General features: G+C 47.7%; 1 protein-coding gene across 2 annotated transcripts; it reads right to left on the bottom strand.

Moving 5' to 3' along the window:
* Window positions 1-13438: 13438 nt before the first annotated feature.
* Window positions 13439-15807, bottom strand: ARL11 (ADP ribosylation factor like GTPase 11). 2 transcript variants are annotated; one of them, XM_046664777.1, is made up of 2 exons: window positions 15493-15807; window positions 13439-14694 (listed from the first exon to the last, which is right to left on the bottom strand). In XM_046664777.1, exon 2 carries the CDS (start codon window positions 14674-14676, stop codon window positions 14128-14130), a length of 549 nt encoding a protein of 182 aa, XP_046520733.1. In that variant the 5' UTR covers window positions 14677-14694; window positions 15493-15807; the 3' UTR covers window positions 13439-14127. The 2 variants fall into 2 exon arrangements, with proteins under 2 accessions (XP_046520733.1, XP_046520734.1); XM_046664778.1 differs by lacking the exon at window positions 15493-15807 and adding an exon at window positions 15399-15474.
* Between the last annotated feature and the right edge of the window lie 3493 nt (window positions 15808-19300).

The following is a 19300-nucleotide window of genomic DNA, read 5'->3' as shown; positions in this document are numbered from 1 at the left end:
TCTGTTGCCAATCTTCTTTCTTTTTTTTCCCTTCTTCTTCTCCCCAAAGCCCCCCAGTACATAATTGTATACTCTAGTTGTGAGTGCCTCTGTTGTGCTGTATGGGACGCCACCTCAGCATGGCCTGATGAGCGGTGCCATGTCTGCGCCCAGGATCCGAACCAGCAAAACCCTGGGCTGCTGAAGCGGAGCGTGCGAACTTAACCGCGGGGCCACGGGGCCAGCCCCTTATCACTGTAATATTCTTAATGGTAATTTTCTATTTCTCATTTCTCTTGCATTTATTAATGGAATTCTTTTGTAGGGTAGAGCTGTCTCTTCTCCATTTATTTATCATTCATTTATTTATATCAGCATGGACTTATAGATATTTATTTTGTTCTAGGGGCCATAGTACAATTTCATTGTTCAAATTGCCCTCAGAATTGAAGGCTTTGCTCCATTATCTTTTAGACTTCAGTATTGCTATTAAGAAGTTTAGGGACCAGCCCCATGGCCGAGTGGTTAAGTTCACACGCTCTGCTTCGGCAGCCAGGGGTTTCGCTGGTTCAGATCCTGGGCGCAGACATGGCACTGCTCAACAGGCCACGCTGAGGCAGCATCCCACATAACACAACCAGAGGCACTCACAAGTAGAATATACAACTATGTACTGGGGGGTTTTGGGGAGAAGAAGAAGAAGAAGAAAAAGAAGAAGAAGAAGATTGGCAAGAGATGTTAGCTGAGGTGCCAATCTTAAAAAAAAAAGAAGTTTAATGCCATTCTGATTCTTTTTTTTTTTTTTTTTGAGGAAGATTAGCTGTGAGCTAACATCTGCTGCCATTCCTCCTCTTTTTACTGAGGAAGACTGGCCCTGCCTGAGCTAACATCCACGCTTATCTTCCTCTACTTTATATGCCCACGCCTGCCCACGACATGGCTTGACAAGCAGTGTGTAGGTCCGCATCTGGGAGCCGAACCAGCAAACCCTGCACTGCCAAACATTCAGGCCACCGAAGCGGAACATGCGAACTTAACTGCTGCACCACCCGGCCAGCCCCGCCATTCTGATTCTTGATCTTTTATATATGACCTGTTTTCTCTTTTAGGATGTTCTGAAATTTCATAATATTGTGTTTTTGTGTTTATCTTCATAAAAAAATATGTTTGTATTGGGCATTTCACAGACCCTTTCAAGCTGGAAATTCATGTGTTCTGGGAAATGTTCGTGTTTTATTTATCTGAGAATTCACCTCCCTCTACTCCTCTCCTATTTCTAGAACACCCATTATTCTGATGCCAACTTTTGGACTAATCTTCAAGTTTTCTTCTGTTTTAATTTCCTATTTTTCATGCTTTATCTTTGTTCTACTTTTTAGGAGATTTTTGTGTCTGCTTTATCGCCCAAGTTCATATTGGATTTTTCAGTGTAGATTTTCAAGAGCTCTTTCTTGTTTTCTAAATATGTTTTATAGCGATCTTGCCTCATGGCTGTGCTGTCTTCTCTTGTTTCTGAGAACACTTATCAGTTGGAGGAAGTGTTCTTTCGCTTCCTGCACTGGTCTCTCTTTCATCTGAGTTGCTTTTTTCCTGTTTGTTTTTGGCTCTTTCGTGTTGGAGGCTTTTTCTCGGAGGTCCTGTCATCCTTTGTCACCTGTTCACATCTGAGTAATGCCTTGCGCAGGGTGTTCACACTGTGCCCGCTGTTACCCACGGGCCCTTGTGAGGGAAAGAGTGGACCTTTAGCAGGGAGACAGATGTGGCCGTCACTGCCTTTGCCGAGGGGTCAGACTTCGCTCCACTGCCAGTGAGATACGCAGATGTCCCCTGATGTGACGCAGAGTGGAGTAGAGAACTTCACCCACGTGTGTTGCCAAAACAGTCTGATCTGCATCCCGTCGTGCCTTTAGGTCTGACTTCCAGTTGGCAGGATTCACAAGAGATACAGGGACAAGTTAAATGACACCACAAGCAAACAATTAGACAAATCAGATGTGAAATCTTCCTTCGGTTAAATGGCCTGGTCCCTTCAAAATGTCAACAATATGGGGCAAACGAAAGGAAGGGTGACTGTTCTAGGAAGGAGAGTAAAGAGAAATAATAACCAAATGCAATGACATTCTAGGGACAATGGGGGAAATTTGAATATGGATTGAATATTAGAATATGCTAGGGAATTATTTTAAATTTTCTTAGGTGTGATAATGGATTTGAGTTACGTCTGATAATATCCTTATTCTTTGGAGATACTGAAATATGTAGGGGTGAAATATCATGTCTGCAACTCATTTTCAAATGTACAGAAAAAATGTATGGACACATATATATATCTAAAGATAAAACAAATATGTTAAGATGTTAACAATTGCAGAACTCAAGAGGTGGGTTTTTGGGTGTTCATTATACTGTCTTTTCAATTTTTCTGTATGTTTACATTTTTCCATAATAAAAAGGTAGGTGGAAAAAAGAGAAAGATACCAAAAAGCTGCTAGAAGCTTGTGTAAGCCCTAGGGACATGGGCAGGACTTATTAACTGGTGAGCCAACTATTTCATCAGAGGACCTTCAAATGTCAACATCATTTGCCTTCTCTCCAGCCTGTCAGAATTCCTAGAGAGGAGCTCCCAGACCCCGCGTGGGGTGTGTAAACCTCACTGCAGCACGTGGGAGCTGAATGGGGAAGGGGCTGAGCAGCCTCATCGGTCAGTTCACAAACGTCCACTGAATTCTCTTCTTTCCATAGATGTCTCACCTCATCCTCAACTGACTAACGCCTCCAGAGCCTAAACCAACAGGACTCTACTGAGCAGCAGAGGGGTAGTTGAATACAATAGTGAGGCCTGTGGGTCTGTCTCTTTGTACAGACTTTCCACCAATTCTGTTTTCAGCCCCACTTTGAAGTTCCCTGATATTCCAAGTCCCAAAGTCTCCTGGGGTTTGGTGCAGAAGGGCTTGCTTATCCACTGGGAGGCTGTACAAAGCGTGGTCTTGGGGCCACATCTCTGCAGAGGGTCAAATTCTGCTGCATGACCTGGGGCAAGTTATTTAACCTCTTTGTGCCTCATCTCCAAAATCAGGGTATGAACTCTTGCATTGTTGGGGGATTACATGAGTTAATACACCTTCAACACTTAGACTAGTGCCTGGCACAAAGTAAATCCTTTGAGCTATACAGACACACACACACATACACCCCCACCCCCAGCCAACTTAGGTTTCCACTTTCTCTGGTCTATAAGGTCACCTTCCATCCTCCGTAATTTTATTGCTATCTCAAGCCTGCTACTCTCTCTTCTGCTTTCTTTGTCTTTGGGGGGTTTGGCCCTTTTTTATAATCTCTTTGCTGTTTCTCTAGTGAGATTTGGGGAGAGAGTAGAATTCCATGTATGTTGCATTTCACAACATTAGACCACGAGTTTCACCGACTTTCTTTCTTTCTCTGTCCCTCCTAAAGACACCCATCAGGTAGTATATTCATCATATTCTAGCCTGAACTCACTGGAGTGTTGCGGGCAGAGCCTGAGGAGTGAATGCCTAGGCTTCTCAGTCAGGTCTCCAACCAGCTCTTAGTGTTCTATCCAGACAATGCCTGAGAAGTTCCCCAGGATGAACTGCTGGTCGAGCGTTCCATGAGCTCCTTTCTAAAATCTCCTGCATCATCGTCACTGGTGGAGGGGGAGGAAGGGCTCGTGGCAGGGCCACCCCAAAGCTTGTAGGAGAACTTTGTGACCCATGGCTGTGTCAGAACAAAACAACCAGCAGGCTTCTCATCCCCACTCCCAGAGCTCTTGATTCCTCAGGATCATCTGATCGACCTAGAGAACTCCAGCTTATCTTCAAAGTGGTAGAAGGGGGTCCATTTGCAGATGACTTGCTTGAAGAGTTTGGAATATTGGCCTAAACAAATGGACTCCCTCCCCAGGTAGGATTAGGCCCAGGGATTTGTGATCTTCAGTTCTTTTTCTTCCTGGGTTATGGATGTTGTCCTACACTCAGAGAAGCCCCACTCAAAGTGTAGGATACAACTGAGGAAAAAGTGGCTTTTCCAATTAAAGACTGAAGCCACCTTCTGGCTGCTTGTCCCTTGTGATGAGGATCAAGGCGTCCTGCCCTACATACTGATCTATATCATCTCTGGGAAGCATAAGACGTCCCGACTTAATCCGATCTGATTGCTAGCCAAAGTTACAGGACCACCCAATAACAGACCCCAGCTGCACTGATACCATTTTAATGACTTTTTACATAATCTTTCCTTTGTCTTGTAAAGAGAACTCACATACCTATGCCTTAAATTTGGCCCTACCCTCAACCCATGTTTGCAGCTCTTACTGCCCATGGGTCTGTCCCCATGCTACTCCATGCTATTCTCTGAATAAAAGAGCACTACTGCCAGACCTTGACAGTCCAAGAAATCTTTCTTTTGACTCCTTGACTCATGAGCCCGCATCACCTTGGACTTTAGCACTTTCTATTGCACAGAAATAAAGAGCTGGTGCTGCTGATTTTCCAGTTGCCATGCCCCACCCTTGTGTACCCTCCTCCGCACCCTGGGAAGCCAAACCCTGATGGAGACAATGGGAGAGTGGGAGGAAGGAGGGACCAGATTATTAATTCCCTTCTCACTCCCCATCCTGAAGGGGTGCTCCTGGGCTAGCCAGTTAGTTCTGTGCTGGAGGCCACCTTTTCAAAGTGCCTGAGAAGGTGGCCCTCCCACACACCCAGACCTTCCCTCTTGGACCTGCTTTCTGCACACAGTAGGTTCTTGCTGCGTGGGCAATGACAGATATGTGGCCCACATTCATTATAGCTTTAGGCAAGTTGTGACATTCCAGCCCTTTCTTTTTTGGCAGCACCCCTATACTTCTTTCAGCTGTTTTCAACTTTGAGCTTTGCTTCTTATAAATAAATGAAAAGCAATAGGATATATTGGTGTATATGAGGAAGCCATTGGGTTTAAAACTAACTCGGCTTGACCTTGTTTTTCCAAAAGGGCCTGACATGGCCTGTTGAGCACGCATTGTACATCTACTTAAAACGTTTACAATGTCCCAAAGACAAGAATGATGACCTTAAAGATAGGGATGTAGCTTAATCTCTGCGCCACTGGGCTGGCTCTATATCAACATTTCTCTAAGGATAAGCATCTCTTCCTGGAAGCTAAGCTTTAATTACTGAACTGCTGTACTCACATTGTGACCACTGACCTGCTGACTACAGACCTGCTGTGTCAGCTAAACATCTCATGACAGTAATAAAAGAGACATTCCTGTTATCTGTGATGCATGCTCTTTGTTCCAAGACAATATATAGCCACTCTATACACCCCACTTCTTTGGTGCCCTCCCATCCTTGGGGAAGGAAGACCCTGGGCTATAATCCTCAAACTTGGCTCATAATAAACTCACTCCAATTTTGATTTTTTAGATTGATTATAGATTATTTGCATCAAGACTTCCTTAACAAAACCTCTCCTGAAAACATCTTGAGAATTCATTCACATTTAAAGGGAAATCCCAGGGATGACTCTGTGATTGTAGAATTTCAGAGAGGAGTGGAATAGAGTGTAGGGTTCAATGCCCAGGCTTCTGAAATCATTCCTATGGATTGAACCTACAAACCTTTGAAGGAGGAGGGTGCATTTAAAGTGTGTGGAGGAGACACTAATCATGGGCTTTTGCTTCTCAGTTGAAAGTGCTTTGGACTGGGGAGGGGCAGAAGAGAAGCACCAGAACAGAGATGTTAATAGAGGTGGTAGGGAGGAGCATGGAGGCTAAGGGCCTGGAGTTTCAGAATCACAAGAGCAGTCTTGGACCCTGCACTCCCACCACCTCTACCCTTTCACCAGCCATGGCACCCTGTTTACTCCAGAACAAATCTGGGTCTGAAGAATTCTAAGAGTGGGAGAAGGGGTCTGGCCCCCAGAACCCTATGCTTCATTTGCAATTTTAACGCTCTTTAGCATGACTTAATATTAATAGTGGTCCGTTGTTGAAAGTGAGACTGTGTGTTCAAGGGCGGGGACTGTGCTTGTAGCTCCTCCATTCTTGTAGCTCTCGCACATAGCTCAGTGCAGTGCACATAGTAGGTGCTCAAGAGATACAAGTTGACCAGATGAGCACATTATCTTACTGAATTCTCACCAGAACTTTCTGAGGTACCTCTTATTATCATTCCCATTCTGAACAGGAGGCAGCCGGGGCTTAGTTGGGTTAAATAATTTGCCCCAGCTTACCCAGCTGGTGAGGAGTAGAGCTGGTGTTCTAGTCAGTTCTGACTGACTTCAAGGGCAGGCTCCCAGCCCGCTCACTCAACTGCATTCAGACAGCACCAACTGAGCAGAGGGTGGGGCTTGCATCTCCATCTTGGTAGTGATTCTCTTATAGAAGAATTTTCATAACCCTGAAAATCTTTATATACATTTCTTTTTTTTTTAAAGAAATTTATTTTTCCTTTTGCTCCCCAAAGCCCCCCCGGCACATAGTTGCCGGCACATAGTTTTAGTTGTGGGTCCCTCCAGTTGCAGCATGTGCGACACCACCTCAGCCTGGCTTGATGAGTAGTGCCATATCTGTGCCCAGGATTCAAACCGGTGAAACCCCAGGCTGCCAAAGCAGAGCCTGCAAACTTAACTACTCGGCCACGGGGCCAGCCCCAATATATACATTTCTTTGTATCCTTTATATTTTTTCTTCCAGGTTAAGCCAACACTTAATGCCATACAAAATTGAAGTTTGTGGAATTCAAAGAAAAGGTAGAATAAAAATTGCAAAATGATATGGTGTCATTTTCATAATCCAGAGATAATTTATAATCATGATGCCTCCTTTTATTTGAAGAATTAGAAGTGATTTTATGAGAATTAATTTGTATAGGTTTGCAATTTCACGCTTGAAGTAAGCTGCAAAGATATCCATGTGTTCCAGGCTGCTGTGGGGAGGGAAGGAAGAAGGAATCGTTATTAGGTTTTAGCTTGAAATCTGAGGCAGAACAATGCCATTTCTCATGGAAAATTTTTAATACTTATAATCTGAAGCTGCATAACCATATTTCCTTAAGGGTGAATGTGTCAGAGGAGTAGAAACCAAGACAATGTGGTAAAAATAAAAGACTTTTTTCCTTTCTAAAATTGTTTTTGTTTTTCCTGAGCTGCTGCTTTTACGAGCCGTGTGGGTAGGGAATGCATGGGTCACCGTCCACTGCCGGAGAAATCTTTCTTGGTAAGTCCAGAGGCACTCACAGGGCCTCATAATCTTGCAGGAGGAGAGTGCCCTGGGTCAGACTGAATTCATGTCCATCATTCCTGATGAAGTGCCCTCCAGAAACCTTCTAGATGTGTTCGGGTTGATTACCCACGTCGTTTTACTAATCAGGGGAGCAACTAGAACCTCGCAGACCCAGGCCAGTGGGGTCTGTGGGGGGAAAGAGAATTAAAACCAAATCTCCTGCCAACCCAGAAAACCTCTCCACAGAGGTGGTAGAGAAAGAAAACAGTTTCGTTCTTGAATAAGCGTTAAGCCAGAATGTGATGTGCATCGCAGGCAAGGCGCTGAGAGATTGCACAGACAGAAAGAAATCTCAGCCTTTACACAGCCAGGCAGATACAGCCCGTTACCTGCATGGTCTCACGATAAACAATAACCAGTCCTCAAGTCGCAGGACCTGACGGCACCATTTGTCACACAGCGTTCATCCTAGATTCACTTGGAAATTGGGGTCACCATCTGTGTTAGCTAATTGGATTCATCCTAAAGAAAAACAAACTTCTCATGTCTTTATGACAGGAGGTTGGAGCACCGCTCCCGCCCAGTTAGGCTCCTCTCCTCGCACAGAGGTTGGGAGACAGGGGCCCCATCTCCCTTGAGGATTACATTTCAAAGGGATGGTGCCCAGGTCCTCAAGAAAGACATTCCTGAGCCCTAAACCTGGCAAGAGGCTCATTTAGCTTTTAAAAAGATTTGCATACATTTCAAAGAGACAGAGGAAAGAATTTACAAGTTTTCTAAAGGAAATGCTCTAAGAAAAGGGAGGGAGGAGAAATATCTTCCCCTATTTTCAACAGGGAGAGTTAAGCCTCTTATGTTTAACCTGTATTTGCCCTTACAGGCCCAAGAGGTTGCAGCAAAGGCTGGGGTTTCCACCTCCCACTCAGGGACTCTCCCATCTTGATCCAGGCTCAGGCAAGAGGCACAGACTTATTACCACTCTCATCATTCCTGTCTGTCGGAAGGCAGAGGATGTGGGGGCAGGGGGGTTCCTGGAAGAGAGCAGCCGCCCCACCCTTGTCGACTTGCATCATGTTGGTTCTGAGGAAAAGGCGAATCTTTTTTGAGGTGACCTCACCACCTCACCTAAGGCTGAGGCTGGGACTGACGTGTCGACGAGCGACCTAAAGCCTCGAGGACGAGAAGGAAAGGCAAGGTCCCAGCTCACCCACGTGTTGGGTGACACTTTCAAGGACACAATTACCCCAGCCTCAGCCGTAGGAGGCGAGCGTGTAGAATTGTGAGGATGGACAACTGAAAACCAAAACTCAGCAGGACCAAACCAAAACTCCACTCCTGTGGTTCTTACTTTCACCACAGGATTGATTCTGACCAAGAAGGGAAGGAGAACAATCTTCAAAATCAAAGAGTCAGAAAGGGAGAAACTCAACCTTCTGCACAAAGGGGTAATCAGCTCTCCATAGCAGAACAATTCTCATTGGACACAGCGGTTGCAGGAAAAAACCATCTGATTCGTTTATACGATTAAACCGTCTGATTCACCTATGCATAAGAAGGAAACAGACACGTGCTGTTCTGACCTTACAACCACATCCGCTCTGCACATTCCCGCTCCTTGCCTCACTCTCATGGATTAATGGGGGGCTGATGGATCTGAAAGGTGTGGGTGAATTGGAACAGGGACCTCTGAGTGAAAAATACTTCTAGGGGAAGGAGAGCACCATTTAAAAAACAAAATAAAACAGAGATCGGGGCGATCCTGGTGGCGTAATGGTTAAGTTCACAGCCTCCCCTTCAGTGACAGGGGTTCGTGGGTTTGGATCCAGCACGGACTTACACACTTCTCATCAAGCCATGCTGTGGGGGCATCCCACATACAAAATAGAGGAGGATTGGCACAGATGTTAGCTCATGGACAATCTTCCTCAAGCAAAAAAGGGGAAGATTGGCAACAGATGTTAGCTCAGGGCCAATCTTCCTCACCAAAAAATAAAATAAAATAAAAAATAAAATAGCACGACTTGTTTTCCCTGTGTTGTGGCTCTGTAAAATATATACATATAAATACATGTATGCATATATACATGTATCTTTGAGCAGAAAAGCAGGAGGGGAGGCCCTTCTGTCTACCCACCCAGCCTTCCATGTCCCCAAGGGCTCCGGCCTGCCTCAGGTGGGGAGGCAAGAACTGAGGCCACCCTGCTGACTACTGACCGCACCCCCTCCCCCCCTCCCTTCAGTTGGTGGCAGCAAGGGGTGTGGATTCCCAGTGATAAGGGCCAGCCTTGACCTGTTGCCACTCCTGCTCCCTGGCGGGCAAGGCTAGCTCCCTCGTGGTCTTCAGGGAAGGTTTTGAAAACGGATGGGGTCCCACCCTCCCTCCAGAGCCATTAGTGTCAGGGTGGAAGCAGAAGGAGGGATTGGTAACCCTGGAGTGGGGAAGGCCAGGCCACTGCCCAGACACAGTAGCACATCCTTGCCCGCCTCCCCCAACCCCCCGGGGCACTGGCTCTGGGCCCTGCGCCTGGTCTCACTGGCCACCTCTAGGGGCTCAGCCTTTCCCGAGGGTGGGGACCTGCACCATACCCCACTACCTGTGCCAGCCCTTCCACACTCTCCTCTTGGGCACTTCTTGGCTCTAGGTCCCCACTTAGCACCCACCTCCCACACAGACTAAGAGTCAGGTCATTCTGAGTGTAACATGTTCTAGAAAGAGTATGTATGACTTTTTGTTGTTGTTTGAACTACAGAAGATGCCTGAAGTATAGGTTTGTGCTGCCATTTTGGCTCTCAAGCCAATGAGCCTCTTGGCGTTCTCATGTTTTGGATTTTGTTCTGGACAGTTCAGAGGACCTGGGGACTCCGTGCCATGACACTCGGGTCAATAGCTTGATTACTCACCCAGGTGTTTTATGAGCAAGTCTCAGTATCTGACATTGTTTCAGGCTTTGACAAAGGCCATAGGATGTAAGGGACGGCCTCTCATCTCTAGGAATTTATGCTATGTCTGGGGAGACCACATACTCACATGTGGAACCTCCCCAGTTAAGGCGGAACCATGTTGGGCACTAGGAAGGGGGCCCTGGCCAGTCAGCACCACAGGAGTTCAGAGAGAGGATGAACGGGGGCTGGCGTGTGCAGGCAAAGCTTCCTGCAGAGGTGGGGTCCGAGGGTCCTTAAACAGTGGGCAGGATTCCAACAGTAGGCGGGGAGAGGAAAACCTAGGTCTGAGGAGGAGCAGGGGAGTCGGGAGGCTTCCCTAAGTGTGTGTGACCCTGGAGGACTGCTGCCACCTCTGGGGTCACTACTGCAACTACAAGCACTGTCTGCTGACATGGAAGGTTGACAGGCCAGGGCACACACATAGACGGGCATCCGACATCCCAGGAGGGTGCCCCAGGGCCTTGCGTCCTGTAGGATTCCCATGCTCACTGCAGGCAAGGGGGCTTTTTCCAAGGGACCCGATGAAAGGCAACTTCCTGGGGCTTATTAAAACCAAGCACATCTCTCTTCAAGGATCTGGAGCTGTCGGCACGCCCCCAGACCTACCTGCTGGCCCCCTTGTCCACGTTTCTCATCCCGCGAGGAGCACACACCTGGGCAAGAGCAGGGTGTGTCCCAGTGTCAGAGAGGAGACTGGCCTGGCTGAAGCAGGGGGACTGTCAAGAGAATGGGGAAAAGATGCCCACAGCATGATGGGGCTGCTGCGGTGACAGGATGTTCGTTCAGACCAATGTGCCAATAGTGTGCATATCAGTCAAAAGGCACTCTGGTCATCCTCTTACCTGTCTTGTTGCCTTCAGAATCCTCTCTCCACCCAAACATGGCTGCTGCACAGGTTATCTTCCTGAGTACAGATCTCATCATGTCACCCTCCTGTCAGCACCTGGGGAAGGCTCTGGGCCAGAACACGTTCAGGACATCTAGCCACATGATACATGGATCCTTTCCCCTTACAGAGTCAGAGAAATGTTGAGTAAACTATAACCAAAAAAATATTTTATTTTAATATATGCTGTCGTTGAGCAAAAGAAAGGGAAATCCTCAAGTGGCAGCAATGAAGAGAGAAACCACATCCATACAGTTAAGTGTAAGCTGGAAGCCTGGAGCCCATGCAGATCGTAGAGGAGCCAAACTGAGGCTCTAGGTACTGGGCTGAGGTGACACATCTGTACGGAATGGGAGATGTGGCCTTACGCTTGCTGGGAGGAGAGAAACTTTTGGTCTGAGGTCAGCAGAAAAGCAAGAGCATCAAAGAGATACCCTTTCCTTAAAAGGGGATTCGAAAGTGCTGCCCACGAGCTCAGGGAAGGACGAGGAAGCACATAGCCTATCTTGGGACGTGGGCGCAAAGAAAAAATCATCTGACAGAAATTGAGACCCTGGAGCCCGTGCTCTCACACAGGAAAGGCAAAGCCTACTGAAGACAAGCTCGCGATAAAAAGCAACAAATCACGTAAGGAAATGAGGCTCCGTGAGCACGAACCAGCAGGTGCATCAGCAGGTGCATCAGCAGGGTACCTGGTGTCTCGAGGACTGCAGATAATGGAACAATCTGAAAGAAGCTATCAACATGTCCATACCCAGCATTTCAAAAGCAGAACCCGGAGGTTCTGGCCCCTGTCCCACACTGTTCCTCCTATGTCCACCTTCTCAGTTCATGCCATTCCAATCCCTCCTGTCATGTAGACTCAAGGTCTTGAGCCGTCTTCAAATTCTTACTCTCTCGGCTTTTTCCCTTGGAAACGGCTCTCAATTTCCTCATCTCTCTTCCTTTCCTCTGCTACTGCGATGGGCATCTAGCTGGTCTCCCTGCCTTCCCACCCCCAGGGTCCCCTCTTTCTCCTTATTCCGCCCCCACACTGCCACTAAGTTATCCTCCTAAACGTCAAGTCACATGATTTCACTTCACCAAGCCAAACTCCTGATTATGAAAGTCCAAGCCTTTCCCAACTTAAACTTTTTTTCCAGTTTTATTTCCTATTTAATGTGCCACCCTCGCCCACTCCTCCACCCCTACAGCCACCACTCGGGTTTACTGATCCTTCCTACACTCTCCCTCGTGCTTCCAAGCAGTCTCTTCCCTTGGACTAGATGCACCCCCATCGCATCTGCTGATTGAAGGTCAACCTCAGCCTCAAACTTCTAGAAGTTTGTGGAACAATGAAGTCATCATTAGGGCTAGACATGTCTGGTTTCAAACTGCAGTTATGTCACTTAAGCTCTGTGCCTCAAGCAAGTTAAAACCTCTCCAAGCCTCAGTTCTTAATTCAATAAAATGGGAATGATACCTCTTTTGCAGAGTTGGGGGAATTAGAGATAATCTCTGTAAAGCACCAAGCACAGAACCTGACCCTGGTAAGTGCTCGATAAGCAGTTGCTGATTGAGCCTCTGTCCTCGCATTTTTATGGGAGCTATAGTCTACTGCTTCCCCAACCAGGGCTCCAGGAGGCCTGAGGCCTTGTCTCATTTGTCTTTGTATCTTTGCCCTTTCCTTTGTCTGACTCAGGAAGTCTTGAAACACGTGAATTGACAAATATTGGAAAGAACTAGGCACACCTAACCTGAGGCAGGGAAGGAAGACTTTGGGTAGAGGGACCTTGCAGATCTGAGACGTTGGAAGGGTCTGGAAGGCCAATTTATATTGTGTCACTCCAGAGAGGGCAGAACTACCACCAGGAGCTATAAGGAGGCCGATGTTAGCCCAGGATGGGGAGGAATAGCCAACATTTAGAGCTGGTTAACACGAGAGCAGAAGCCAAATATAAGCCGTGTGCCATTAAAAAACTCAGATTATAGAAAGTATTCATTAATAACAAGAGTGATTTGTTTCTCTTATAGATATCTTCAAAATTCACACCTTCCGTCAGGAGGACCTGGTTCATATCTAAAAGCTCAGTGCCTTTTGCCACAAATTCAATGCTCTCCATATTTTTTTTTTATTTAAAAAAAATTTTTTTTTAAGATTTTTTTTCCTTTTCCTCCCCAAAGCCCCCCAGTACATAGTTGTATATTCTTCGTTGTGGGTCCTTCTAGTTGTAGCATATGGGACGCTGCCTCAGCGTGGTTTGATGAGCAGTGCCATGTCCACGCCCAGGATTCGAACCAATGAAACACTGGGCCGCCTGCAGCGGAGCGCGCGAACTTAACCACTCGGCCACGGGGCCAGCCCCTCTCCATATTTTTTGATTAAATGAATGAATAAACAAATGAAATCATTGATTAATCTGATCTTTATGGAAACATATGTGCTACAAGAAGGAAAAAGAGAAGGAAAAAAGAAATTAAAAAATGAAGCGTTTTAGAAAAAGACCAACACAAGATGACAAAAGGGTAGAGAATAGTTACATGGGATTGGAGACGAGGATAAATTTTGGAAGGCCCGAACCCCTGGCTGAGCGCCCCAGTGAACTTCTAAACCCAAGATTCTGTGGGAGCAGCCTTGCTGGCTCAATCCTGCCGGCCCTGGCTGCTTGCACTCAGAGCCGTTAAGGCACGTGCCCAGGGACTACTAGGGAAAATTGCTCGTAAGATCAGGACCACGTCCAGACCATATTCTCATCGGATTTTGAAACCTCTTTCCCTCCGTGAATTTAGGTATTAATGTTACACAGCCACTTGTCACTCTATTATTACAATTGCTCTGGTCACACTTAGTAATGAGTTATTAAATGAAGTTGGTTGAGGTATATTTTTATCCTTAGAGTATCATTCAAAGAATAGTTGGTTTTCAACATAAACACCAGTGCCAAAAGTCCCAAAAAGAAAACATCTTGTCCAAGAGCAGAAGGATTTCTTGTTTGATAAACTGAGTTTAAGATTCTGAAGGGTTGGCTGGTTCTTCCAGTTCAGACGAACGAAGATAAGCTGCTTTGTGCAGGTCAAGACTTCCTGCTCTCCCCAGTCCCTGCCCTACCTGCGCTCACCTGGAGACACACCGCCTGCGGGACTTCAGGAGGCTCCTCAGGCTCTGCAGGGCCTCAGGCAGCCCCTGGCCAGTGAGGGCGCTGCAGGCCCGGAGCTCCCAGCAGCGGTCCTGGAATCTCTCCAGGCCCAGCCTGTCTCTGATCTCAAGCAGCGGCAGAGCATCAGGTGCCTCCTGCTTGTTAGCCAGCACCAAGAAAGGAACACCAGCCATGCTGGGGTTGTCTAGGACTTCCATGAGCTCAGCCACGGCCTCGGGCAACCGGGCTTCATCTGTGCTATCCAGCACATACACAAGGATGTCCGTGCCTTCTAGGTAGTCCTTCCAGTTGGCTCTGAGCTGAGTCTGCCCCCCGACATCCCAGAGAGTCAGAGACACATGCCCTGGGGCTTCAAGAGGCTCCACATTGAAACCGATGGTGGGCAGGGTCTCCACCAGCTGGTCGCCCTTCAGTTTGTACAGGAGCGTGGTCTTGCCGGCTGAGTCGAGGCCCATCATAACCACCTGGGCTTCCACCTTGTGACCTCGGGAATTCACAGAACCCATGGTGGCTGCTGCTAAATCCTAGGGGAGAAAGGCCAGGTGCACACATCAGCCATTCTTTTCTTAGGGAACGCAAACCCATGCAGGCGCACGGAAGAAGAGAGGCTACTCCAAAAGCAGGAAGTGTCTTTACAATGTCAGGTTTCAAATGCAAGCCTGGGCTCTGAAAGGGCTGGGAAGTAAGGGCGGGTGAGTCACCATCAGCTGACCTCTCTCCAGGGGGTGGGGGCTGGGGGCGGGGAGGGGGAAGCCCGCTTCAGAGAATGTGGGCTCACATTCCTCAGCAGTTAGAGAAGGAGGCGAAAGGAAGCTCCAGACAGACATTCCTAGTTCAGTAGCAATGACCAAAAGATGTCTTCAATTCTTGCTAGTTTGTGGCTTTTAGCCTCCTGTTCCTCCTGTAAGCCTGGACCCTGAAATGGACACTATCTTGGGTCCAGTGCACTGAGGGAAGAGGGTGGCCCCGGCTCATAGTAACTCCTGCTGCCCTTGGAACTCCCCGCAGGACCAGCAGCGTGCCCTGTAAACACTGGCTATTCATAAATACTGTCGACTGGGGACAAATTTACCAGTCAGAGCAAAGTGGTTTCTTCCAACGTCTTACCCAGGTAAATCACCTCTAGAACACTACTCACGTTTTTCAAGAATCTCAAATTTTAAGCCTAAGACCTGTTCCCAACTTAGTCAGAGGAAACCTGGCTGGGACAGGTGAAGGGACATCTCACCACCAGGAGAATATTTCAGCTGCCCCCGGAGGAAAATAAGACAGCCTCTGTTCATTCCTCATCCCGGGGGTAGAAGAGAAAACACTGAAGTTACCTCCGTGTTATTAGGCTGTGGCCCAAAGCTCCTCCTCTGCGGCTCCTGTGTGGCTGCTTTCTGCCAGTCAGTAATGTCCCAAGAGTGAGATGTGGAGGAAGTGTGGTGACTGCTGCTGTTTCTCTTTTTTCTGCTTCCTTTTCCCAGGTGGTTGGGGGTTGGGGCGGGCTCCACTGCCCCTCCCTCAGCCCTAGGGGTCCCTGAGCAGTCCTCTGGCTGGGAAGGTGCCACCAGGTTGTGGCCAGCCCTTCAGCTCTGGATAGGGCAAGGTCCAGCACCAACTCCTGAGTCTTAGGAGCTCAGACTCAATGCAGGAAGGAGAGTGACCCTTCGGAGCTGTGCCCAAGATCGGCTGCTTTCTTTTTCTCCTCCCCTTACAATCCTGTGACCTCCTGGGTGGGGAATTCTGAGAATTGGGCCTTTTCCTTCCAGCACGTGCCTCAGTGTTTTTCTGCTGCCTGGAGATTCTGTCGTTTGCTTGGAACCATAGATGCTTTAAGAAACTGCCTAAGTATGATTAAAACACTCTAAAAAATAGGTGTATCGGTTGAAGGTAAACCGTAACAATTTAAAAGTTGTGTTACTGTGGCGGAACTATGGGCGACTGAAGTTATTGCTTAATTTTTTCTTGAACGATATCATTATGTTTTTCCCAGTAAAAAATAATATCTTCAGAAAATATAATTTTTTAAAATTTGGCTGGTCAGAATTTGGTAGCTCTCTGACTAGGATCTGAGTTGTAACCAGTAACGTTCGTGTAGCGCTTTCTGCTTTCCTACACGTTACCTCATTAAAATGTCAAGAACCAAGTTGGGGGTTATTATGATGCTCCATTTTACAAATGAAGAAACAGGCTCAGACAGGGTAAATAATTTGCTCATGATCTTGCTGGGGTTTAGAATCATCTGTTTCTCTTTCACCATGTCGTCTACTCACTGAGAAAGTGCTCTGTACACAGCTAACACTCCATTGTAATTGTGGTTGTCAGGCTATTATGTTTTCATAGGAAGCAGTGTTAGGAAAAGTCAGAGACATGGACGCCACTGCGTTAGGGCCTCCACTGTGTTATGTGTTGTTGACGTGACCGTTGTGCTGCTCTTTTGAGGGCCTGTGGGTTTAGGCTCCTGTCGTTTTGCAAAGGCCGGGGAGTGTGGTGAGAGGCAGAAGCAAGATAGAAGGGATGACGGAGGTGGAATTATTGTCAAAGAAAAACCAGAGCTGGACAGTAGTTAAAGTAGCAAAAATAGATCTCACTCAGGACTATCGCAATAGGGGAAGAGAGACGTCAGTGTAGAACTGGGCTCAGCTCCATGTACAGCATGGGCAGGTGGGGGTTTACAGCCCAGGAGCAGGACAGGGGTCGGTGGATGGAAAATTACCAAGAGGAAACACGAAGGATAAAGGGGGGTTCTGGCTAAGCTGACCTAACAGGATTCTTGCTGAAGGGGGATCAGACGTCTGGAAGAGGGGCAGGGGTGAGAGACCCGATCAGATATCAAGCATGATTGGATATTGAGAGTGGGGATTCTGATTAAACCGACTCAGCAGGGTTCTTGCTAAAACTCGATTTTACAAGGCAGTGCACAGATGGGCCTAGGAGAAGGTTTAGGAGCCTGAATAAAGTTTGGTCAAGCAAAGAATCTTCGTCGTTATCCCCGGGCAATCTTAAAGCCATAAAGACCATCTGGAGGAGGGCTTGTCCGTCTCGTCTGTGGCGCAGGGCAATTAGATCAAGCTGGGACTCAGTCCCGTCTGGGCCCAGCTGATGAACCAGTGGGAATCCTGCCAGGACTGGATCTGCAGGAGGATTGGGGTGGGCAGGCTAAGAATTAGGTGTGCCTGGGGGCACATGTCTGAGGCCCGGGGCGGGGGGGGTGGGGGGGACAGTAGGAGCTGAAGAAGACGTGACTTGAGGGGCTCAGAGGCACCATGCCAGGCTGCTCAGTGACACAGTGAGGGGAGGGACACTTCCCCTGGCCTCCTGCCCCAAAGATTCTGGGGAAACCTGCGGCCACATGGGCAGTGTACAGGGCATCCAGAGACCCCTCTTTGGTGTTGGCCCTGGGATCTTGGAGAGGCACTGCCCTTCAGGGACACTGCTCAGGCTCTCTCAGAAATAAGGGAACCTTTCTTGAGGGCTAAAGTCCTGTATTAACTGGAGAAGATGAGAGCCAGGGAGATAGCCATCACTTTGAATATGACCCTAGTTCTACCCAAGGCCCTTGTGGGCCGAGTTACCTCTGTACTCCCCAACCCCACCCCTTCAGCTCAACAAGGAGGGGAGCTTCTCATTGGACACTCTCACATGGGGAGCTTAGAAGGGCTGCAGTCCGGGGAGGCACCGCGGAGCAGAGGGTAACGCGGTGGGCTTTAGTTTTAGTCCATCTGGGGACACACTTGGCATCCACTGCTTATCTGCTGTGTCACTTCAGACTTGTTCCTGAATTTCTCTGTGTCTCAGTTTCTTTGCCTGTAAAGTAGAGGTGACAATTATAATAGTGGTACCTAACTTGAAATGTTTTGGGCGAGGATTAACTAAGTTAAGGCACATCACATACTTTGCCCCCAAATGGGGGACCTCGTTCCAGTTTAGTCCTATGAAATAAGGAAAGGGAAGCCATCAAGAATAGAGGTGTGTTGGAAAGGGACACAGCAACTTTGTAACCCTGTGACTGCAGCTTCTAGAACTGTAATAGAGGAGAAGGTCCCTGTTGGACTCACTGAGACAGGAAAGGTGAGGGTCTTGGGCCCCAGCTCTACCACCCCAAGAACTCAGGACTTCCCCAGAGGGCCATGGGGCTCAGAGAGTGAGTTTAGAAATAGGCTTTTGCCAATTCTCATACAGGTAGTCAGGCCCGAAGGATCAGGCATACTGCACTCACAAAGAAACGGTGTATAAGCCTGGATGCTACTTGCATTTCCAATGCGATCTATTTGGCCCAAGATCGGGGCTGGTTCTCTGTGCAGCACACCTCGGGGAGGCAGCGGGGGAAGGAGAGGCACGTGGTGGATGCACAGGGCACTGAGTAAATCAACCAAGCAAATTATGTGCACACCAGCTGTTTGGAAACAATGGAAAGTTGGTGGTTTTTGAGGGATTGTTTGTCATGGAACAAAGCCTGGTGATGGCTTTCCTGTCTCCTCTCTACAGATAAGTCGAAAGGAGGAGAGTGCTAGAACACAGCTTTGTTCTCCTGGGAGTACTGGAGAAACGCTGACAGATTCCTCCTTTCCAGCCCTCCTGCTCCTGGGCTCCATAGCAACCCCCACCTCTCTGTCTTGTTGTGACTTCATCTTTCTCTAGTCTCTCACTTCCTCAACTTGCGATACTCAAGTAATATCTTATTTCCAAGGACTGCATCTTTTAAAAATCAGATTTTATTTATTTCTGTTTTCAAGCTATCCATACAAAATCCCAAAGTCACAAAAGGGTTGAGTGTCCAGGTCTCCTCTCACCCCGGTCCTCCAGCCATGCAGGTCCTTCCTGGGGAAGACCCCATATCATCGCTTTCTTAGATATTTTCCCAGAGATAGTCTGTGCATATGTAAGCTAGTATGATGCATTAGTTTTTCCTTTTTTTCTCCAAATGGCAACATACTTTGAGGCATTTAATCTCTTGAGTAAATCTTCTCTCACTCAGAATTTCTTAGCTATTGTCTCTGTGAAGGATGAGCGGAAGCCAATGGAGGAGTTACAGCCAGCAGCCCTGGGCTGCCCAACTTCCCTACCCCTCAGCAGTCACTGGTGAGTGATGTGAGCGAGCATGGGAGAGCATCTTTGGGGGGCATTGTGATGAGAATCAACGCT

The sequence above is a fragment of the Equus quagga genome, chromosome 6 (assembly GCF_021613505.1).
Source record: "Equus quagga isolate Etosha38 chromosome 6, UCLA_HA_Equagga_1.0, whole genome shotgun sequence".
NCBI classification, from domain to species: domain Eukaryota; kingdom Metazoa; phylum Chordata; class Mammalia; order Perissodactyla; family Equidae; genus Equus; species Equus quagga.
Note: the sequence above shows the minus strand (reverse complement) of the source record. Positions and strands in the feature narration are given on the sequence as shown.